Source organism: Lutra lutra, chromosome 3 (assembly GCF_902655055.1).
Source record: "Lutra lutra chromosome 3, mLutLut1.2, whole genome shotgun sequence".
NCBI classification, from domain to species: domain Eukaryota; kingdom Metazoa; phylum Chordata; class Mammalia; order Carnivora; family Mustelidae; genus Lutra; species Lutra lutra.
In genome coordinates, this window is record NC_062280.1 from 8,098,245 (window position 1) to 8,119,464 (window position 21,220).

The 21,220-nt window shown below is 39.2% G+C and overlaps 1 protein-coding gene across 4 annotated transcripts in view; it reads left to right on the forward strand.

Moving 5' to 3' along the window:
- SLC39A10 (solute carrier family 39 member 10) overlaps positions 1-21,220 on the forward strand; it is a 116,384-nt gene that overhangs the window by 52,781 nt on the left and 42,383 nt on the right. Inside the window, exon 1 of one of the 4 annotated variants that reach the window (XM_047720642.1) lies at positions 9,617-10,426. The exons of the other annotated variants lie outside the window; for them this stretch is intronic. Coding sequence (XP_047576598.1) covers positions 10,321-10,426 — 106 coding nt within the window. The 5' untranslated portion in view covers positions 9,617-10,320. Of the gene's footprint in view, positions 1-9,616; positions 10,427-21,220 lie in introns of those variants that run through there. 4 annotated transcript variants of the gene reach the window in all.

Sequence of the window (21,220 nt, forward strand, 5' to 3'; positions counted from 1 at the left end):
CTTCTCAGGACTCTGCTGAGGATGAATTATTACTCTATTTTGATTATATGAGAAGAAATATACTTTGTGTTTTGTTATAGGGGAACATAACCTCTAGATGAAGGAGGCTGTGGAATTGATTTTATATGCCTTATTAAGATACATAGAATAATATGATTAGTTATTACGTAAGAAAACAGGTCAGTAAAACAATATATTAGAAAAACATAACTGTAATGTTTATTACAATGATAAATTATACAAATTTGTACAGTTTATAATTGTATAATTTATATACAATTGTATATAAATTATACAATGTATAATTTTTTTTAAAAAAGATTATTTATTTATTTATTTGACAGAGAGAAATCACAAGTAGGCAGAGAGGCAGGCAGAGAGAGAGGAGGAAGCAGGCTCCCCGCTGAGCAGAGAGCCCGATGCGGGGCTCAAACCCAGGACCTGGGATCATGACTTGAGCCAAAGGCAGCGGCCTAACCCACTGAGCCACCCAGGCGCCCCTATACAATGTATAATTATATAAATTTATACAGTTGTAAATTGCATTCTATAATGAAATATAGAAAAGTTAGTTATTACATATATTCTATATAATATATATTACAAAGCAGTGAGATCATGCTTTCCATTCCAGTGGAACTTTTTTAGTGTAGAACTTAACTGACTTCATAATTTGTTAATGTTAGGAACACATTAAAAACAAAACTTTTTAAGATTTTGTTTTAAATTGGAATACCCTAGTTTTTTTCAAATAGAGTGAATAAATTTGATGTACATAGCCAGTGTAAATAGAAAGTTCATTTTCAAAAAAAATAATTATACTGATTAAAAAAATAAGGAAATCCCATATATTAAAATCACTGAAGGAGATTTTAGGGAAAACGTGCTCTTTAAATTCACTGTAAATTATTATGTAATATATAATTTAATTTACAATTTACAGCTTTTCCTATGAAGATTTTTGCCTAAATTACAAGTACCTAAAAATTTACTGAAGATAAAATATAAACTTTTTTAGTTTAACGGATAAGGATGTATTATTTGTTAGTTAAATGGTTGTTTTTCTTTTTCCCTAAAAAATAAGTGAATTTAGAGGTCATGTTAATTTTAATTAGGTTTTTTGTTATTTTAACCCACTGAGCCACCCAGATTCCCCTGTTCTTTGTTATTTTTAGGAGAAAATAATGTCAGGAGGAATAAACTTCTTAAATTTAGAAACCATAGAAGAAATTGCAAAAGGAGAACCTGGGTGGCTCAGCCGTTAAGCGTCTGCCTTTGGCTCAGGTCACCATCCCAGAGTCCTGGGGATTGAGTCCTGCATCGCATCAGGCTCCCTGCTCCGCAGGAAGCCTGCTTCCTCCTCTCACACTCCCCTTGCTTGTGTTCCCTCACTTGCTGTGTCTTCCTCTGTCAAATAAATAATAATATCTTTAAAAAATTTATTTAAAAAATTGCAAAAAAAATTTCATAGGTTTCATTGCATGTATATGAAAACCTCTACTACATACATGAAAGGGAAGATACTGCTGTAATCAAAATAAAAAGAAAGCACAGAACTGAAGATGTTTTCTGCAGAAAATATGACCAAGTCATGTTATGCAAAAGCTCATATATGTTAGAATATTGAGACACCAGGAATAAGGATGAGGTAAAGATAGGGCAAAAGCTTCTACTTCAAAATTAATAGTACCGAGTACTAAAGAGAATGCTCCGGTCATACTGCTGGTGGCAGTATAACCAAGCTTAATTTCCCTAGAAACCAATTTGGAAGTATGTAACAAGACCTGAAAAGTGCTAATGTGTTTTGTAGTCTTTCCCTGCATCTTGAAATTTCCCAAGCAAGTAACCAAAAATAATAGCACAAATTGAAATTAAAGTGATTGCATATTGTGATTAAAACTCTACTAATGCGGGGCGCCTGGGTGGCTCAGTGGGTTAAGCCTCTGCCTTCGGCTCAGGTCATGATCTCAGGGTCCTGGGATCGAGCCCCGCGTCGGGCTCTCTGCTCAGCGGGGAGCCTGCTTCCTCCTCTCTCTCTGCCTGCCTCTCTGCCTGCTTGTGATCTCTCTCTGTCAACTAAATAAATAAAATCTTTTAAAAAACAAACAAACAAGGAAAAAACAAAAAAACTCTACTAATGCTTGTGAAAATCATGAAACTGTAGGTAATTCATTTTCTTTCACATGTGACAAAATGTGACTTTGTTTAACAAAAGCTTAAGATTTATAATCACTGGCACTTATTTTTTTTTTGTTTAAGCCTATTTTTAGTTTAGTGTGTTTTTTTTTGTTTTTTTTTTTTTTAGTCATTGTTGTACATGAAAATAAATAGTTCTGTGAAGATTTTTTTTTTTTTTTAAAGATTTTATTTATTTATTTGACAGAGAGAAATCACAAGTAGGCAGAGAGGCAGGCAGAGAGAGAGGAGGAAGCAGGCTCCCTGCTGAGCAGAAAGCCCGATGTGGGGCTCGAACCCAGGACCTGGGATCATGACCTGAGCCGAAGGCAGCGGCTTAACCCACTGAGCCACCCAGGCGCCCCAGTTCTGTGAAGTTTTTAAGGAAAAGGCAAAAAAAAAAAATCAGTCCTTGCGGTCTTCTTTCCTGTTCTTCTGCCTAGAGAGACCGGGAATTCCTTTTGTTCCATTAGTCGATTATTTCGTTATTCGACTCCCGCGTCTCCAACGTGTTCATTAGTGCTTGTTGATCTTCAGTTTAAGTCATTATCTGTTCAATGAAGGATGAAGATTTACGACTCTTCGGTACCTTCTCCCGTTATCTGTACCCCTGCTGTTTTCAGTACAATGAGCCTGTAATTTTGGTTTAGGACAGTAGTGTTGTGTTTTTATGACCATAAATGTTATATGGCTATTAAAATAAACTTATTTTTTCTTGCCTGTAGAACTTTGTTTTTTCTGGCATTAATACTTGATTTCTTTTCCATGTGCTTATCACGGAATCTATCTCACCTCTGTATCTGAATGTAGCTCCATAAGAAAGGGAATGTGCCCTAAGAAGACTGTGTTTACAGAAGGCGTAGTTTTCTTACATGTTGGACATTGTTAAACTTGATAATAAAGATGATTGATAATTGATAATTTAATTGCTGTTTGCTACTAAAAATTAAGTAGCTTCGACTTAGGAATTAGATTTTTGTAAGATTTTGTTAAATGACAAGTGCTGAATCTTCACTTTGTTCAACAACTAAGAATACCTGGGTGGCTTAAAATAACTATCGGGACACTTAGAATGAATCACACAGAAAGCTTCCATGGTGAAGAGGATATAGCTTGTGTTGTCACCATCATCAAAAAATATTATAAATGCTATACAATTGTTCAAAAATGTTTCATGAAGATTGCCCTGGACATTCTGTGATTTTCCCCCCGTATTCATGGAAAGGATCATTTTAACCGGCAGCGCTTACGAAAGACAAGCTGGTACAAAATCAGGGACGCGTAACAGTGACACAAAGGGAAAAGCCAAGGTGAATGGACGGGTGAAAATTTGAGAGTGGCAGTAACTGTTCTTAGAATAAAGGCAACTGCCCATAGCGGTGAGTCAGTAGGCTTGTGTGCCTGAGTCAGGTCCTAAAGTTAACACTCTGAAGTCCTCTTTGCATGTTACGTAGGTTTGTAAGCCTTCGGAGTGAAAGAGGTTGAAGTCTAAGGTAACCTAAAATTATAAACATTTTAGTAGTTCCAAAAGGCTGTCGCAGTATTTTGTGACAGATAAAAGCCATTACATTACTAATGACAGATCAGATGTTCCTTGTATTCGTAAGTAACAGAACAGACACAGGATTATCATAGGGGCTTTCAGCGGTATGATTCCAGGCTCCCTGTAACGAGAACTTGAGCAGACTTGAGATCGTTGTTTTGATACACAAGGAGAAAAATGTAGGTTTGTACATGAAAGTTTAACATACAGTAAAGATGGGTTTGATATGTTGATATTTGATTTGGTTCCTTGAATCTAGGCTCAGATGTTTTTATTCTCTCTTGTTAAAATTAGTGAAACAGGAGCTTCCCTGGATTACGTACACCCAATTTCCCTTAACAGCAAGCATCCAACTTTTTATAGGGATGAATCTCAGTGGAAATATTAAGAGACTGTTTAAATAGTGGTGGCTTTTTGGGAAGAGCTACGCTGGCGTTCCAGACTAAAACTACGGCATTCGTAAATGAGGTCTCTGGTCAAGTGGGAGAATGAAGAAGCAGAACTTGAAGCTGTGCCAGGGTGTAGCTAGCTGTTCCTGCTGAGAACTCATTACTAAAAATAATTTTATGCCTTGAAAAGTTTTTTTATGCTTGAAAAGTTTTGTGATATCCGTGAAACTGGTATGTTGTGATGATTCTTTCCTACTTCTCGAGTACTGGTGCACTGGGTGTTTTGTAATCTAGAATTGGCCCTGGACACACTCATGCTAAATGTGCTTTTGAATCTTCTCAATAGCACTTTTTCAAAGGAATCAAAGCCCCCTCCCCCTCACCACCCCCCCCCCCCATAGATACACTTTTTGGAAGTTAAGTGAAAGATACTTAGTGCCACATTTAATATCTTAGGGTAATAAACTTGTTTTACAGAACAGCTTTATATACAGTAGTTCTCTTGATAGATAAATGCAAGCGCTCTTCCCCCTGTTTTGCGGATTGGAAACCCTGACAGTGCTGGGATGAATTAGAGACAAAGGTTTCTGATCCTTGGTTCTTTACTGTGTACAAAGTACTATACTCAGCATGTGTGTCAGAAATGAGATTTAAAATAGATCCTGGTTATATTACCATTAATAACTTGCACTTAAATAGCATTTAGCATTGTAAGTTAAACAGAAAAATGTTGAAAGCTTTTACCACTTTGAAAAAAATACTTGTTATTTTACTTGGTTGTCTTAATTTACTGTGAAATAGAACAGGTATTAATATCCCCACTTTACAAGTGGTAATAAGACCTAAAGAGGTTAAGTGATTGGCGCAGCGACTCCTAGCGAGTGAGTGGCAGAGCCAGATCTCTGAGGTCTTTGACTTCCAGAGTGGTGTTTCTTCAGTGTGCGAGCCGTCTCGTGTTGTGTGTACTGCTTGCTGTTGAATAACAGAGGGAAACCAAATTGGTATCTGGCTACCAATATGGGTGTAAAGATTAATGAAGTCATTTAGTGGTATAAAGGTCAGTGATTCAGGATGTATATAAAACTAATTTCTACTATTATTTAAAGAAGTCCTATAATGAAATCTTTTAAAAAATCCTTTATGAAATTGGGATACTGTGTACATTTATTAAATGGATTTTTCACATAAAGTTTATTTAAAGTATGATATATCTATATAATCCAGGTTGGGTGTTTTCATTATTTTTTTCTTTTGATTTTGCTGTCATTCAGTGACCTTCAAAATACCAATCCTGGAGCATTGAAATGCTTAGTTTTAAAACCTTGCTAAGCAATTTATAGTATTTTTCCTATGATTATTTGTGAGTGTGTGTGTTTGTGTATGTATGAGAGAGTGAACTGAGATATAAACTTCCTTTTAAAAAACACCCTCTTGGGGCGTCTGGGTAGTTCAGTCTGTTAAGTGGCTGTCTTCAGCTCAGGTCATGCTGGGATTGAGCCCTGGGTGGGGTTCCTTGCCTAGCAGGGAGCCTGCTTCTCTCTCTGCCTGTTGTTCCCCCTGCTTGTGCGCTCTCTCTCTCTCTAATTAATTAATTAATTTAAAAAATACTCTCTTGAGTAAATTTTTTTAAAATCAAATGTTAAATAGATTATACACAGGATATATACTATAGGTCTTTCCAGTAATAGCAACCTATTGTTGGAAATAGAATTATTTAGGGTCTATTAGTTATTATTTTATGTCAAGCAATCATTTTGTTAACTGATCTGTTGCTAATCTTACTGACTTTTAAATATTAACCGTAAGTAATCGGAGACAGTATGTTTTCCCTTTAAAAATTTTGGTAGTATACTTTAGATGACTCACATTAGTAATTATCTCACAGTGTTATGGTTTTATCATATATAAATATGCTGGTGTCATAGAGAGAGTCCTAGGTATTCAAGTTAGAGGTTTGCCACACACTTGAAATATCACATTAATCATATCATATACATCCTCTGGGTCTTAGATTTCTGTTTATAGGAGTATTTAGCTAGTATACTTAAATATCTTTTTTCTTAAGTCTTCTGTTACTCTGTCTATATGAAATGAAGATAATTATCTTCTTTAGACAAAATATAGAAAAATTTGTATTGTCAGCAATTAGTGTAATTTCAGTTTGTTCTTGATATAGGTGTCTTAATTTTATTTAAAAATTCAAAAATTGGAATTTCACACTTTATGCAGAAAAAATTACCATAGAAAGCCTATAATTAAAGATGTTTATAAGCCTTTTAAAAGAACTTGGTATGGAGATTATCAACCCTAATTGCTTCTATTTGTAATAGAAATGTACACAGATATGTTTAATCATACAGTTTGTTAAGCAAGATCCTTTGGTTACCAATAATACCTTTTTTCTTTCTGGTTAAGAAGTGGATTTTCTATTACAGTATTTTTAAGTGCATATGAAAACTAGTGAAATGAGGTCTGTAGTTATAGGAGTATCAGTTTCTCGGTTTTGAAAATGTACTGTATTATATAAGCCGTTATTAGGAAAATTGGGCAAAGAGTATATAGAAACTGAACTGTATTTACAACTTGTATTTTAAATTATTTTTTACTTTTTAAAAATGTTTATTTTTTACAGAGAGAGAGTGTGTGTGAATGGCAGTGAGGTGGGGGAAGAGCAGGGGGAGAGGAGAGAGAGAATCCCAAACAGGCTCTACACTTAAGAGCTGAGCCTGCCTTGGGGTTCGATCTCACTACATGGAGATTGTGACTTAGGCTAAAAGCAAGAGTTGGATACCCAACTGATTGAGCTACCCAGGTTCCCGTATCTTAAGTTACTTAAAACAAGAAGTTAAAAAATAAGTTTGTTTTTGGAGATTGCAAATATACGTTTGTTAATAGAAGCTATGTATTGCTGATTTTACTAATTGAAAGTTGAAATATATATATATATATATATATAAATGATAGTTGCAAAAATATATATATATATTTTTTAAGATTTTACTTTTTCAGTAATACCTGCACCCAGCATGGGGCTTGAACTCAAAACCCCGAGATCAAAAGTTGCATGCTCCATCAACTGAGCAGGCCAGGCACCCCTGAAATATATATTCTTTTTTTAAGATTTATTTGACACAGAGAGCGCATAAACAAGGGGAGCAGCAGGCGGAGGGAGAAGCAGGCTCTCTGCTGAGCAAGGAGACGGATGTAGGACTTGATCCCAGGACCCTGGACTCACGACCTCTGCTGAAGGCAGACGTCTAACTGACTGGGCCACTGAGCTGTCCCTGAAATACGTATTTTTTAAAGGATTAAAAATTATTTTGGTGACACTTGTGTGGCTCAGTCCGTGAATGGTCTGTTAATGGTCTGACTCTTAAATCCAGGTCAGATGATCTCAGGGTCATGTGACCTGCACTTGTCTCCGAGCTCAGCGTGGAGGCTTCTTGAGATTCTCTCTTTTCTCCCTCTGCCTCTCCCCTTACTCTGGCCCTCTAAATTAATCAGTCAGTCAATAAATGAAATCCTTGAAAAAAATTGTTTTGTCTGAAATAAAACATACCTCCAGGAAAGTACCCAAATGTTAAGTATAAAGCTTGACAAATTTTCATGAAGTGAACATACCCATGTAACAGCACCGAAGAAATAGCACACGGACACTGCCCAGATTCCCTGCTTCCTCCCCACCACTTCCCGTAGCAATTTAGAACCACTGTCCTCACTAAATACTTAGTTCGTTTCTTTCTTTCTTCCTTTCTTTCTTTTTCTTTCTTTCTTTCTTTCTTTCTTTCTTTCTTTCTTTCTTTCTTTCTTTCTTTTTTAAGATTTTACTTACTTATTTGACAAGAGAGAGACACAAGCAGGGGGAGTGGGAGAAGGAGAAGCAGGCTTCCCGCTGAGCAGGGAGTCTGATGTGGGGCTCGATCCAGGGACCCCGGGATCATGACCTGAGCCAAAGGCAGTGGCTTAACCAACCGAGCCACCCAGGCGCCCCATCTTGGATTATTTTTCAGAGAGAAATAAACTTGTTTCTTAAGCCGCTGCCTTTTGGGGAGAGGTTCGTTGCAGTAGCTGCTCTGTCTGCGCTGACGAATGCATACTTCATCCAAGTGATTGTGAAGCAAGCATTTGTGTAGCGGTTCTGAACTGAAATGCAAAATTATGAATGATTTACTGAGAAAAAAACACTTAGGTTTAAATTTACACCTATGATGTCACTCATGTATTTGCATTCCTGTGATACTCTTGAATGTAAATAAGTAGAGAAATCAAGATATTTAGAATTCTTGGAATAAGCAGATCGAGTACTGTGCACTGAAAACACGACATGACAGTCGAAGCCTCACACAGACCACCCACACTTGTTGTGTGTACGTGAAAATGGTAACCCGAAGGGTAGTGAGACCAGCGAGCACAGCTGCAGACCTTGTTTTTGTTTGTTGGCCTTTAGCTATCCCTGACTCTCCCCCGAGGAGGCAGATTCGAGGCTCGCTCTCTGCATCTCCCCTCCAGTTTGCATCTTGAATAAACTCTTCTTGCTGAACAGTCGATGTCTCAGTGACGGGGTCAGCTGTGTGTCAGGCTGTACAAACGTGGGCTCAGTTCCAAGTTCGGTGACCGACCAGGAGCTCCTTGCCTGTGGTTTGCTGACCCCCGGTCAGTCATGGGAGTCTGGTGCAGCCTGGGATCTCTGTCCTAGGGGCTCTGTCCCCGGAGCCCCAGCTCAGCAGAGTACCATGAACTTCTGGTGCTTAACTCTTGTGGCAAGGACACCACTTTCGGTTGGGACGCCGGCTCTTGTAAGGGCTCTATGTGCCGCGCCCAGCCTCGGAGCTGTTTCTTCCTTTGCGTCTGGTCTGGCTCCTCAGATTTCTTTCTCCCGTTGGGTGACCTCCACATAGGGGTTATGGTTCTCTTAGCCTTCTTCTCTTAAGGAAAGGCTGATTAGAAGCCGTTTGGTTCAGGTGGTGAAGACGACTCTCAGGGAGGAACCGGCGCTTTCAGAGGTACCACGGATTTCGATGGGTTCGTTTGTTGCTGCAGCTTTTGCTATCTTTGGACAAAACTGGCCTTGTTCTCACTGGAACATGACGAGATGATTCCCACATGCAGGCCTTTGGGCTGTGGTCTCCAAAATTGGGCAACGTTTAGTTATGAATCCATGAAAAGGGAAAAAAAAAATCACCTCTTTTTGTAACACTGCTTGGCCACGATATTTATTAGACTTCAGAAAAAAATGATAAACAGGTCCATAAATTCTAGTACCGTCTTCCAATTAGATTTGTATTTTTTAATTTTTTTTTTAAAGTAATCTCTACACCTTAGTGGAGATCAAATTCACAACCCTGAGATGAAGAGTAGCATGCCCTCCCAACTGAGCCAGCCAGGCACCCCTGGATTTGTTTTATGAAAGGGAGATACTGGGCCTTCAGTGAGGATTTTGTTTGTATCTTATTTGTGTATTTGTGTGTCCATGTATGTTGTAAATGTGAGATACTTTCTATCCCTCCAGAGGTTATTGCTAAAATTAGTTTTTTTTCTAAAATTAATTTGTAAAAGAACTCTAGTTAGTTGGTTCTTAGGCAAACACTTAAAAGAACTGGATTTTCTAAAATCCAAAAATAGAAACTAACCAAGTGTTCTTCAGGTCCATGTGATCTGGAAAAAATATTCAATGCTAAAGATAATTTGAGGTTGTTGGTTTAATTAAAATAGGCATCTTTAGAGTTGTCTGCATTAGATGTAGAACTTTTTGTTCTGCCTGTGTTTACCAGAAGTGAGGTAGGCTCATGTTATTTTTGTTGCAAAATTTGTTGGAAAGGGGGAAAAAAAGTAAAGCCTTAGAAAGAATTCTAATAAATAAGACTAGTGGAGACAATTCTGTATGCAGGGAAAATGAGACTTGTTATTTAAAAAGGAAAATTCTGGGAGAATATCTGAATGTAAGAAGGAAAGTTGTAGAAGGTTTATGAGAAGGGAATCTTTGGAAAGGAATTTTATGCACAGTTGGGATTAAGATTGTGGAGATTAGTCTGTAAAAGAAAGTTCGCGGGGGAGTAGTCAGCACCCGGGGAAGAGAAGGGAGTGCGGAGAGCCAGATGAGACAGAAGGTGAGCAGTGATGCCGCGTCAGCAGAAGCCTCTGCTGATACCTAAGTTTCAAAAGTTGGGTTGCCCTTAGAACCATCCTGAGCTGTGGCAAAAGGACTGCACTTTTATGCCCTCATATCGAACGGTCAGTGGATGTGACCACCTGGGAAGAGAGCGCACTTTTGGCGAGGCCGCTGTCTTCAGTCGGCGCAAACCCCACAAGCCTCTGAGAGGTGAGAACTGTTGGCCGGCATTCCCTGCCATTCCCTGCGGTCGAGAGCTTTCCTTCCTGCGGAGGCTCTGATGGGGACATCACCGTATCCACGACGAGAACTCCCAGTCTATGCAGTGCCTTGGTGTCCTTGTCTTACTAGGTTTAGATATATATATGTGTACACACACACACACACACACACACTCTTACTAAGTATATATCAACATGGGAGGTGATAGGAAAAAGGAGGGACTGCATTTTTTTTTTTTAATTAGAAAACATTTTTTAAAAAATAATTTTGGAATGAATGAGTTTTATCAGAAGTACCGTAGTATAAGATTGGAAATTGGGGTGGGAGGGCTCCTGGGTGGCTTAGTCGGTTAAGCATCTGCCTTGGGCTTACTCTCTCTCTGTCAAATAAAATCTTTAAAAAAAATTGGAATTTGGTTCTTCTCTTTGTAAAAATAAGTTTCTTAGATTATTTGTCTAAATTTTAAAACCAAAGGTTTTTGTCTTTGATCTGCCTAAAAAAAACCCTTTGCATTTGCCTTTAGACTCTCTTATTGCCACTCTGGCTAAATAGATAATCAAATGCTAAGTTTTGTAACGATGTGTAATGCTTTTTAAGCATGCTCTTTAAAACCTTCTGATATTTCTGACAGGCTTCCCAAATTCAACTTCTAAGTGAAGTCTTTTTGACTAATGAGGCTAATTTGATAGATCAAATTACATGGGGAGCATTGTCAAATAAGTGATAATAAACCTTCTTAGGTTATATTGTATAGGTGAATGCAGTTGCTTTTCCAGAGATTATATAAAATTCCTAAGGTTTTACCAAATCCTCATATGATGTTATCACTTAATAATTCTAAGTATTGAAGTGTGTGTCACAGAATTTCCTCGTCAATTGCATTGTAACGGCAAATATCTGATACCTTTAGATTCATAAAACTAAACCAAGAATTTTCAGCACTGGGGCACCTGGGTGGCTCAGTCGTTAAGCATCTGCCTTTGGCTCAGGTCACGATCCCAGGGTCCTTGGATCAAGCCCTGCATCTGGATCTCCGTTCAGCAGGAAGCCTACTTTTCTCTCTCCCACTACCACTGCTTGTGTTCCCTCTCTGCCCGTCTGTCTGTCTCTCTCTCTCTCTGTCAAATAAATAAATAAATAAAATTCTTTAAAAGGGATTTCCAGAACTAATGGGAAAACTGCCCTATTTTTGGTGGAAATGAGGGTGATTTTAGATTTTATATTTCAGTAGTACACACTGGTGGATGTTAGATTCCAGTGCTGGTGAACGGTCTTTTTTTTTTTTTAAAGATTTTTATTTATTTTGGGGGGGGGGGTGCATGAGCAGGGGGAGGGGCAGAGGGAGAGGAGAAGCAGACTCCCCACTGAGGGGGGATCCTGACACTGAGGCTCAATCCCAGGACCCCGAGATGATGACCTGAGCCCGAAGACAGATGCTTAATGGACTGAGCCACACTGGCGCCCCTGATGTACTTCCTTAAGGATTAGTTATTTTCCTGTAAAACTGGTCTGTATTCTGAATTCTTCCGGTTTTCTCAAATATCTGGCCAAGACTCTCCAAACTAAGGTTTCTGATTTTCTCCTTTTCTCTTGACTTGGAATCATTGAGAATTAAAACTTCTTTTTTCCCGGAAGTTCTGCAAAGTGGAGCTAGATACCTTGAGATAAACTTGGAAGAAAATTGCCACAATGGCCCATGTTTAGATAGTCTTCATGCCTGTTGCGGTCCGGGCCACTCAGAGATCACCAGAGATACACAGGTAATTGAACAAGTTTGTTCCAGCTGTTGTCATTTGCCAGATCTGCCACTGGAAAATCCAGACCTTGTGATCCTCACAGAAGCAGTTTTAGGATTAAGGATGAAGAGGAGTGCTGGCTGCTGGGGTGACCCATCAGTTATTACTCATTGCCAAGATGATCAGAAATCAGATTGCTTCATTGCCCAAGGGAACAGGTGGGCACATCAGGCCGCCAAGTTGGGCAGCTCATACAAAGACTTCAAAACCCTCTGTAATGGCTTTAGTACCAGACGTAGACTTAAGTCAGTATCAACCCCAGTATTCCACTGCAAACCACAGAGCTAAAGAATGAGGTTTTGGATACATTACTGGCACTAGCTAGAGCTAGCTGGACATAAAATGAACAAGGATAATTCTTATCCCAGAACATCTTGTGGAAAAAACAATTAGTTGTATTTACCAAAACACCCCAGATGGGTGAGACGTTACTCTCCAGATGATCCAGAAGTATATTGTGGGTCCCAGTCTTCAAAGAACCATCAAAAAGAGAGTCAAAAGATGTGACATTTGTGCTAAAAACTATCCTGAGACTGGGCTCCCACCAGTTCTAGAAGGTAGGACACCTAGAGGCACCAAACCTGGAGAAGACGAGCTGGTTGACCTCACAAACAACAGGTATTTTTAGCGTTTGCTGATATTTATAAACACCTTTTACAAGTTGAGTTGAAGCTTTTCCATGCCATTCAGAGAAAGCATCAGAAGTTGTCCGAACACTTCTAAACAAAACCAGGTTTGGATTGTTGCTAACAATTCAATGACAGCGGAACGGTATTTATGGCAAAGGTCCCATAAGCCAGTGTCCGGTATGTTGGTAAAACTCAGTGGAAATTGCATGCTTCATCCGGCCCCCAATCAGCTGGGAAAATGGACAAAAATGAATCCTATGCTTGGAAAAACTTCAGCAAAGATTTGTAAAGAAGCCAATTTTAACCTGGGGGGAAAGCCTTGCTGGTTACCCTGCTTCGGGTAAGTGGCCCCTAGCAATAAGCCTGGTTTCAGCCCTGGGGAAGTCCTCTGTGGACGGCCTGTTCTACATGCTTTTCATGACTTCGGAATTCCTGACAGGGCCTGTGTTAGGGAATTGGATCCTATCAGGGATGTTCAATCTTTGGGAGATACTTAGCTGCTCTACGTGAGTTTGCTTCCAGCAGGTTGATGTGTGCCCCACAAATGTGCCCTTACACTGCCCGAATCCTGAAGACCTGGGGTCACGAAAGACCTAAAGGAGGAAGCATCTGGAGGACCGAGACCAGCCTTGTTGGACAGGACCTTCTGTGTGCTGTTGAGCGCCCGTTCTCCAGTGACGCTAAAGGGAGTTAGATCTGCCACACTCAGATGAAGCTGGTTCTGCAGGAGTCCGGAGGTTCCCCGTACCCTGTCAGCAAGGAGAACATCAAAAAGACTCCTGCTTGGATCCGTGACCCTCTGATGGACCTAAACTGATGGACCTAAAACTACTCAGGAGAGCTGGTCCAAAGAAATCAATAAAAACTTAGCGTTTTTTCTGTTCTTGGCAACCTCTCAAGCTTGAAAAGATAATCCACCATTAGGATTTTGGCATTGTTGGCCAAGGTTGGCAGTCGTTCTCACTGTTGAATATGTCATTCTGACTCATGCGGAGTATGACCACAGCAGCCCAGCAGTAACGCTTGTGACCTGGTGCACCCCGTCAGTTTAGAGTCTGGTTAATTCCAGTCGTCCAGTTAACCTGCTTCTTGGTTTCAAATGATGTTTTCAGGGATTCTGCAGAATGAAGGTAGTGATCCTCCTGAATGAACAGGAGTGCTCTTACCATCGCCAGGTTACACTTTGTTTGTAGATGGGAATACTTTATTAGGGGAATGAGAGTGCAGACATCTTGATAATGGAGAATGTTGTGTTTCAGTTGGTATGTTGGAACTAAAGAATATTTCTAAATGAATGCAGAAAGTTCCACTCTGCTCACTCCGATCTCCCCATTTCAGCCAGGAATAGCTGGAGTGGTCATGGTCCCATTTCCCTCAAGAATGAGGAATGATCAAAAGACAGTGGTGATTGAAACAGATGACCAAAGGTTAAGAGGACTAAACAATGCAGCTGCGGCTTTTTACCCTGGCCTTGTTTGGTTTGCCTTGAAATGGCTCTGTCTCCTCCTCCGGAGGAGGATTTCAGGCCTGCTCTCCCATCTCCTTGTCTGCCTCCCCAAGAAACCCTTTCCTTGATTATTCAGTGTCTCGGTGATTGGCTTTGCTGCACTTTGGGCATAGAACTTGTTTGGCTACACATGGGGTCAATTATTTGTTGCCCGATCAAAATAGATCTTGTGTTTTATTTCCACCACTGGTACCTATTCATTTGACAGTACGATAACGTGCATGGATTAAACTGCAAAACATTTACATATCAAATGAATGGAGTGACATGCACTGAAAGAAATACTCTCTTTCACTAGCATCTTCTACAAGGTGAACTGCAGGGAGTGTAACTGTCCTCTTTCTGCTTAGTAGTGATCGCCACAATTACCAATGCTCTTTCATCTTCATTAGTGTACAAGTAAAATTAATGTATTTTAAATGGTAACTTTATCCATGAGGCTGTATAAGAAACTGAAATGTTTGGATTTAAAAACCAAAACTTCAAACTTAACGTAGCTTTGGAATTAGAAAACATTATTGACTAATTTGTTTTAAAAAAAAAAAAATTTTTTTGGTAAGATTTTATTTATTTATTTGCTTGAGAGAGAATGAGAGAAAGAGTATGAAAGGGGGAAGGTCAGAGGGAGAAGCAGACTCCCTGCTGAGCCCGGAGCCTGATGTGGGGCTTGATCCCAGGGCCCTAGGATCATGACCTGAGCCAAAGGCAGAGGCTTCACCCACTGAGCCACCCAGGCACTCTGGTTTTTCAAAATCCTTTTTTTTTTTTTTTTTTTTTTTAAGATTTTATTTATTTATTTGTCAGAGAGAGAGAGGGAGAGAGAGCAAGCACAGGCAGACAGAATGGCAGGCAGAGGCAGAGGGAGAAGCAGGCTCCCTGATGAGCAAGGAGCCCGATGTGGGACTCGATCCCAGGACGCCGGGATCATGACCTGAGCCAAAGGCAGCTGCTTAACCAACTGAGCCACCCAGGCGTCCCTGGTTTTTCAAAATTCTTAAGCCAAATCTTTCACAAAATAATTCTGCCTAATTTATTTGGGGAATCCTAACATTCAGTTGACTAAAGTATCATTTTAAATAAATGGGAGTGTTTGATTTACTTGTATTGATTGTAGTTCTCAGACATTACCTGACTCAAGAGACTCGATAAAACACTGCCAAGCTCTACTGCCAGAGTTCCTGAGTTACTAGGTCTGGGTGGGCTGCAAGGATTTATATTTCTAACAGGTTCCAAGGGGGCCTGATGCTGCTTCTGCTGCCCCTACAGCCATGCTCTGATGAATCACGGACAGAGGTTAGGTGATATCTCCTCAAAATTAAAGAAGAGCACTTAGAAGGACCTAACCTGAATTCCAGCATGCTCCTCTAACATACTGTTTCGTCACGGTACCTCAGACCCCCTCTTTTTAGGAAATAAAACACTGCAGGCGACAGCTCCTCTGTCCTCTGGCTCTTCTCGCCCTGAAAAGTAACCGTTCCAGAATGTAACCGTCCCCACATTAGGTTCTTGCTACCTGTCTGTGTATATGTCCCCAAAGTAAAATGTTTTGCATATTTTTAATTGTGTTTAAATGATAGGACATGGGTCTTTTTTGTGCTTTTTAAATGGTTTCTTAGCTCTGTGCATATTATATATTCTCTCATAGTTGCATATTTATAACTAGTGTAATTTTTGATTACATAAATATGCCGCATTTATTTTATCCATTCTTCCATTGATGGGCATGTAGGTTTTGTGACGGGCACTAATTATTATATAATTGATTGTCATTCCTTAGAAATAAGGGATTTTACCTCGCTGCTTCCTTTCCTCATTTTTCCTTGCTGTTAAGCCCCACGTGTTCTTTGAGTACTTCCTCTCTCATATGGAGGACACATCGCTTCCTTCCATTCCCAGGGGAATGAATATCTTTGTCTAAGCCAGTCACAGTAATTTCTTCCTTTACCAGTGATGGGTTTTGGCATGAGTATGTAGTACAGTTCTGCTCTTAATATATGTAAAGAGAAATCTGGGAGAGACTTTAGGGAAAGACTCTTCTCCCTGGGTAAAAAGAGGCACGAAGAGGGGTGCCTGGGGGGCTTGGTTAAGCATCTGCCTTTTGCTCAGGTCATGATCCCAGGGTCCTGGGATTGAGCCCCATATCAGGCTCCCTGCTCAGTGGGGAGTCTGCATCTCCCTCTCCTCCCTCTGGCCCTCCCTGGGTGCCTCTCTCTCTTCTCTTTCTTTCTCACTCACTCTCAAATAAATAATTATAATTATAATTATTTTTATTAAAGAGAAATGAAGATAAATCCTCCAGCTTTGGATACAGTTGTGTAACGATGGAATGGTTGTAGCAACAACAGATCCTCTCGAGGGGACAAATCTACAAGCTTGGGTTTTTGATCATGTTGTTATCCTGGAACCACCCATTTCTTCCAACTTTTTTTTTTTTTTTAAAGATTTTATTTATTTATTTGACAGAGATCACAGTAGACAGAGGCAGGCAGAGAGAGAGAGAGGGAAGCAGGCTCCCTGCTGAGCAGAGAGCCCGATGCGGGGCTCAATCCCAGGATCCTGAGATGACTACCTGAGCCGAAGGCAGCGGCCTAACCCACTGAGCCACCCAGGCGTCCCCCAACTTTTTTCTTTATGTAAAATATTCTTCTAGTGTTCTGTTATTTACACTCAAAGTATCCTGTTATAAGATAGTTAACATTTAAGAAAAGAACAAAAAACAGTACTTCAATGAAGATTCTTGAGTTTGTCTCCTGTGTCTTAAGGGCAAAAGTTTCTCTAACATAGATGCATTGATAGAAGTCAAAATTTATGACTATAGAGTATGTTCATGTTCACCCTTAGTAGATGTCAGATTGCTTCCCAAAACGATTGTACCTGTAATACATACTCCCATCTGCAGTGTATAGTAGTTTCTACTTCTCTACATTAGATCTTTGCCAGATATTTTTGTCTGTTAATGTCTTGGTCCATTATCTATGTTAGTAATTATGTTATTTTTTCAACAAGCTGTCCTCTTTTTTTCCCCCTAAGATTTATTTGTTATTTTATAGAGGGAGAGAGGGAGAGCCCTTGTGCAGTAAGAGGGGCAAAGGGAGAGAGAGAGAAGGAGACTCCCCACCGGGCATGGAGCACAATCTCAAAACCCTGAGCCAAGCAAGAGTTGGGCGCCCACTGACTGAGCCACCAAGGGCGCCTATCCTCTTTAGATCATCTGTGTAGCTATCTGTGCAGTATCGGAGTTTCTTCCATATCGACTAAATATGTTTTATATATTCTGGGTACTGGTCTTTAGTATGCATTGTTTACATATACTCATTGCAAAGATTTCTGGTTTGTGGCTTGTCATATGCTTTGTCTGTGGTGGTCTTTACTGTAGAGTAATATTTAAGGAATTTAATTTAACTTAAGTTTTCTTTTAAGGTTTGTGGTTTCTGTGTCTTACCTGAAAAATTTTTCCTTAAAGTCATAACACTCCTGAATTTTCTTCTAAAACTTGTAAAGAATTTTACTCTTCACATTTAGTCTTTTGGAGGTGACTTTTGTGTATGGTGGGAGGAAGAGCTGCTGCTTCATTGTCAGTATTACAGATTTTCTTTCTGAAATCGCTGGGGTTCCTCTTGCGTTTATTTGTCTGTTCCTGTTGCCAGGTCGGTATTATATTAGTGAATGTAACTTTATAAATAAAGAAGTCTTTGTTACCCTGCTAAGCTTTCAGATTGTTTTGTTGTCTTTGGGCTTTTGTTCCTCATAAGAATTTTTGGATAAGTTTGTGCAATCTTACCGAAATCAAATAGCTACTAGGATTTTAATTGACACTGAATTAAATTTGTACACTTGGGAAGACTTTATGTACCTTCTAGCTCCCCCATGTCGGTGGTATCTCTCTCGTTTTTGTCGTCGTTCTTCACTGTCCTTCAGTAATCTTACACATTTCTTTTTCTAATAATCTTATGTTTATTTCTAGAAGCCTTATAATTTTTAATTACATTTTCTAACTGGTTTTCAGTGAAGAAATTTTACTTTATTTTGTTATTTTATTTTATATTAAAGATTTTATTTATTTATTTGACGGAGAGAGATAGCAAGAGAGGGAACTATAAGCAGGGGGAGTGGGAGAGGGAGAAGCACGCTTCTGCAGAGCAGGGAGCCTGATATGGGGCTCGATCCCAGGACCCTGAGATCATGACCTGAGTCGAAGGCAGAGGCTTAACGACTGAGCCACCCAGGCGCCCCCCAGATTTTACTTCTAACCTTTTCACCAGGTGCTTCCGTGGCTCATTCGGTTCAGTATCCTGGGATCAAGTCAGTCTGGCTACCTGCTCGGTGGGGCGTCTGCTTCTTCCTCTCCCTCTGCCCTTTCCCCCTGTGTGTGCTTGTGCTCTCTCTCATGCACATGCTCTCTTTTTCTCAAATAAGTTTTTAAAGAAATTAAAAAATAGCTTTTTCATTGGAATATAGTATGTGTATAGAAAAACACACGGTAAGGGGCGTCTGGGTGGCTCAGTGGGTTAAAGCCTCTGCCTTCGGCTCGGGTCATGATCCCAGGGTCCTGGGATCGAGCCCCGCATTGGGCTCTCTGCTCAGAGGGGAGCCTGCTTCCCTCTCTCCCTCTGCCTGCCTCTCTGCCTACTTGTGATCTCTCTCTGTCAAAAAAAAAAAAAAAAAGAAAAATACACAGTAAAACACAATGAATTATCACAAAGTAGGCATATTTCTATAACTGTTACTCAGAAAAAGAGAATGTTAGTTACTTCACTTTCCAATTCCAATTATTACCCTCTACCTTCCTTTCAAAAAGTCATCATTGGGGTGCCTGGCTTGTTTAGTTGAAAGAGCATGAGACTCTTGATCTTGGGGTTGTGAGTTCAAGCCCCATGTCAGGTGTAGAGCTTACTTAAAAATAAAATCTTTTTAAAAAAAAGTCATTGTTAATTTTGGTTTAGTTTTACCCATTTTTAATTTTATATAAATACATAATGGCTTATTATATGCTTTGTGTCTGGTGTGTGCTTTAGTGTTAGCCATCTTTTGCACAGTCTGTGAGATTTATTTGTGTTGATGTGTGAAGCCATAATTTTGTTTTCATTCCTGTGTCGTATTCCAGTAAAAGATTACTCTGTTTGTCCATTCAACAGTAGATGAGCATTTGGTCTTTTTTCCTGTCTTAAGCTATGATGAATGCTGATTGTGCTCATTTTCATGTTCTTGTCTGTTGGTGTCAGTCTGCATGCATTTCTGTGGAACTTATACCCAGGATTAGAATTGCTTTGTGAGTGGATATGCTTATGTTCAACTTCTGGAAGATCCAGTCAAACATTTTTCCAAAAGATACCAATGTATGGTTAGTCCCACCAGTAGTGCATTCAAATTTGAGTTAACTCCATATTCTTAACCTACATCTTTTGTATTTTGTTCATTCTGGTGGGTATATAGTAGTTATTAACTGTGATTTTAATGTATATTTCTCTGACAACTATTGAAGTTGAGACCCTTCATATGCTTAGTCATTTGGCTGTTTTCTTATAAAGTGCCTGGTCAGACTTCTTCCCATTTCTCCATTGAATTTTCTCATAATTTTCATATTCCCTTTTAGAAATTCCTTATACATTTTTGACTGGTAATGTTGTGGTAATCTTTTCTAAGTCTGTGGCTTGCTCTTTTCTTTTCTTTTCTTTTTTTTTTTTTTTTTTTTTTAAGATTTTATTTTTAAGTAATCTCTGTACCCAACGTGGGGCTTGAACCTACAACCCCAGTATCAAGAGTCACATGCTCTACCTGAGGCACCCCCACCTCCCCCTTTTTGTTTTAAAGACCCGTGACTTGCCCTTCTATTTAAAAAAAAAAAAAATTAGTGTGTGATTGATTGGTAGGGAGAAGCAGAAGAAGAGGGGAAGCAGACTCCCTGCTGAGCCCAGAGCCCAAGACAGGGCTCCATCTCATAACCCTGAGATCATGGCCTGAACTTAAACTGAGAGTTGGACACACAACCGACTGAGCCCCCCAGGTGCCCTGTGTCTTTTAATCTCTTAATGATATCTTCTGAAGAACAGAAATTCCTTAATTTTAATTGGAGTATTCTTTATCCATTCCCCTTTATAATGTTTTTTATGTTTGGTTTTGAATGTCTTGAAGCTAGTCTCCCAAATCTTCCAGATCTACACTTTTCCATATGGTAGCTTTCAGCCACGTGTGGTTTATCTAGCACTTGAAGTGTGGTTAGTTGGAATTAGGATGTTCTGTAAGCGTAAAATACATGCTGGATGTCAACGACATAGTATTAAAAAAGAATGTAAAAATCTAAGTTTTTATGTTTTTTATATTTATTACATGTTGAAATGATAATATTTTGCATTTACAGTGAGTTAAATAAAATACAACATGAAAATGACTTTGACCTGTTTATTCTAGAACATTTTAAAATTAATCGACTCACATGCATTTCTATATTCTAAAAGTGTGCTGTCCAGTAGAACTTTCTGTGATGATGGACATGTTCTATATCTACACTGTTCAGTATAGTACCCAGAGCTGAAAGTGTCTGTTGAGTGTTTACAATTTAGCTGAGGTGATTGAGAAGCTGAATTTTAAATGTAGTTAGTTTAAATTTAAGCAGCGATATGTGAGTAGTGGCTGCCATATTGAATGGCACAGTTCTGGACACTTTATTGCTTTAATATTTATTGCTTTTTAGGTTTACAATGTGTCTGAATTGATTTTTATATATGATGTGAGGTAGGGGTCAGGTTTTATTTATTTATTTTTTCTTCCAAATGTAAAACAGATTGACCAGGCACCAAGGAAAAGAGAATCTTTACTGTTTATTTACTCATTCATTCATTCATTCATTTAT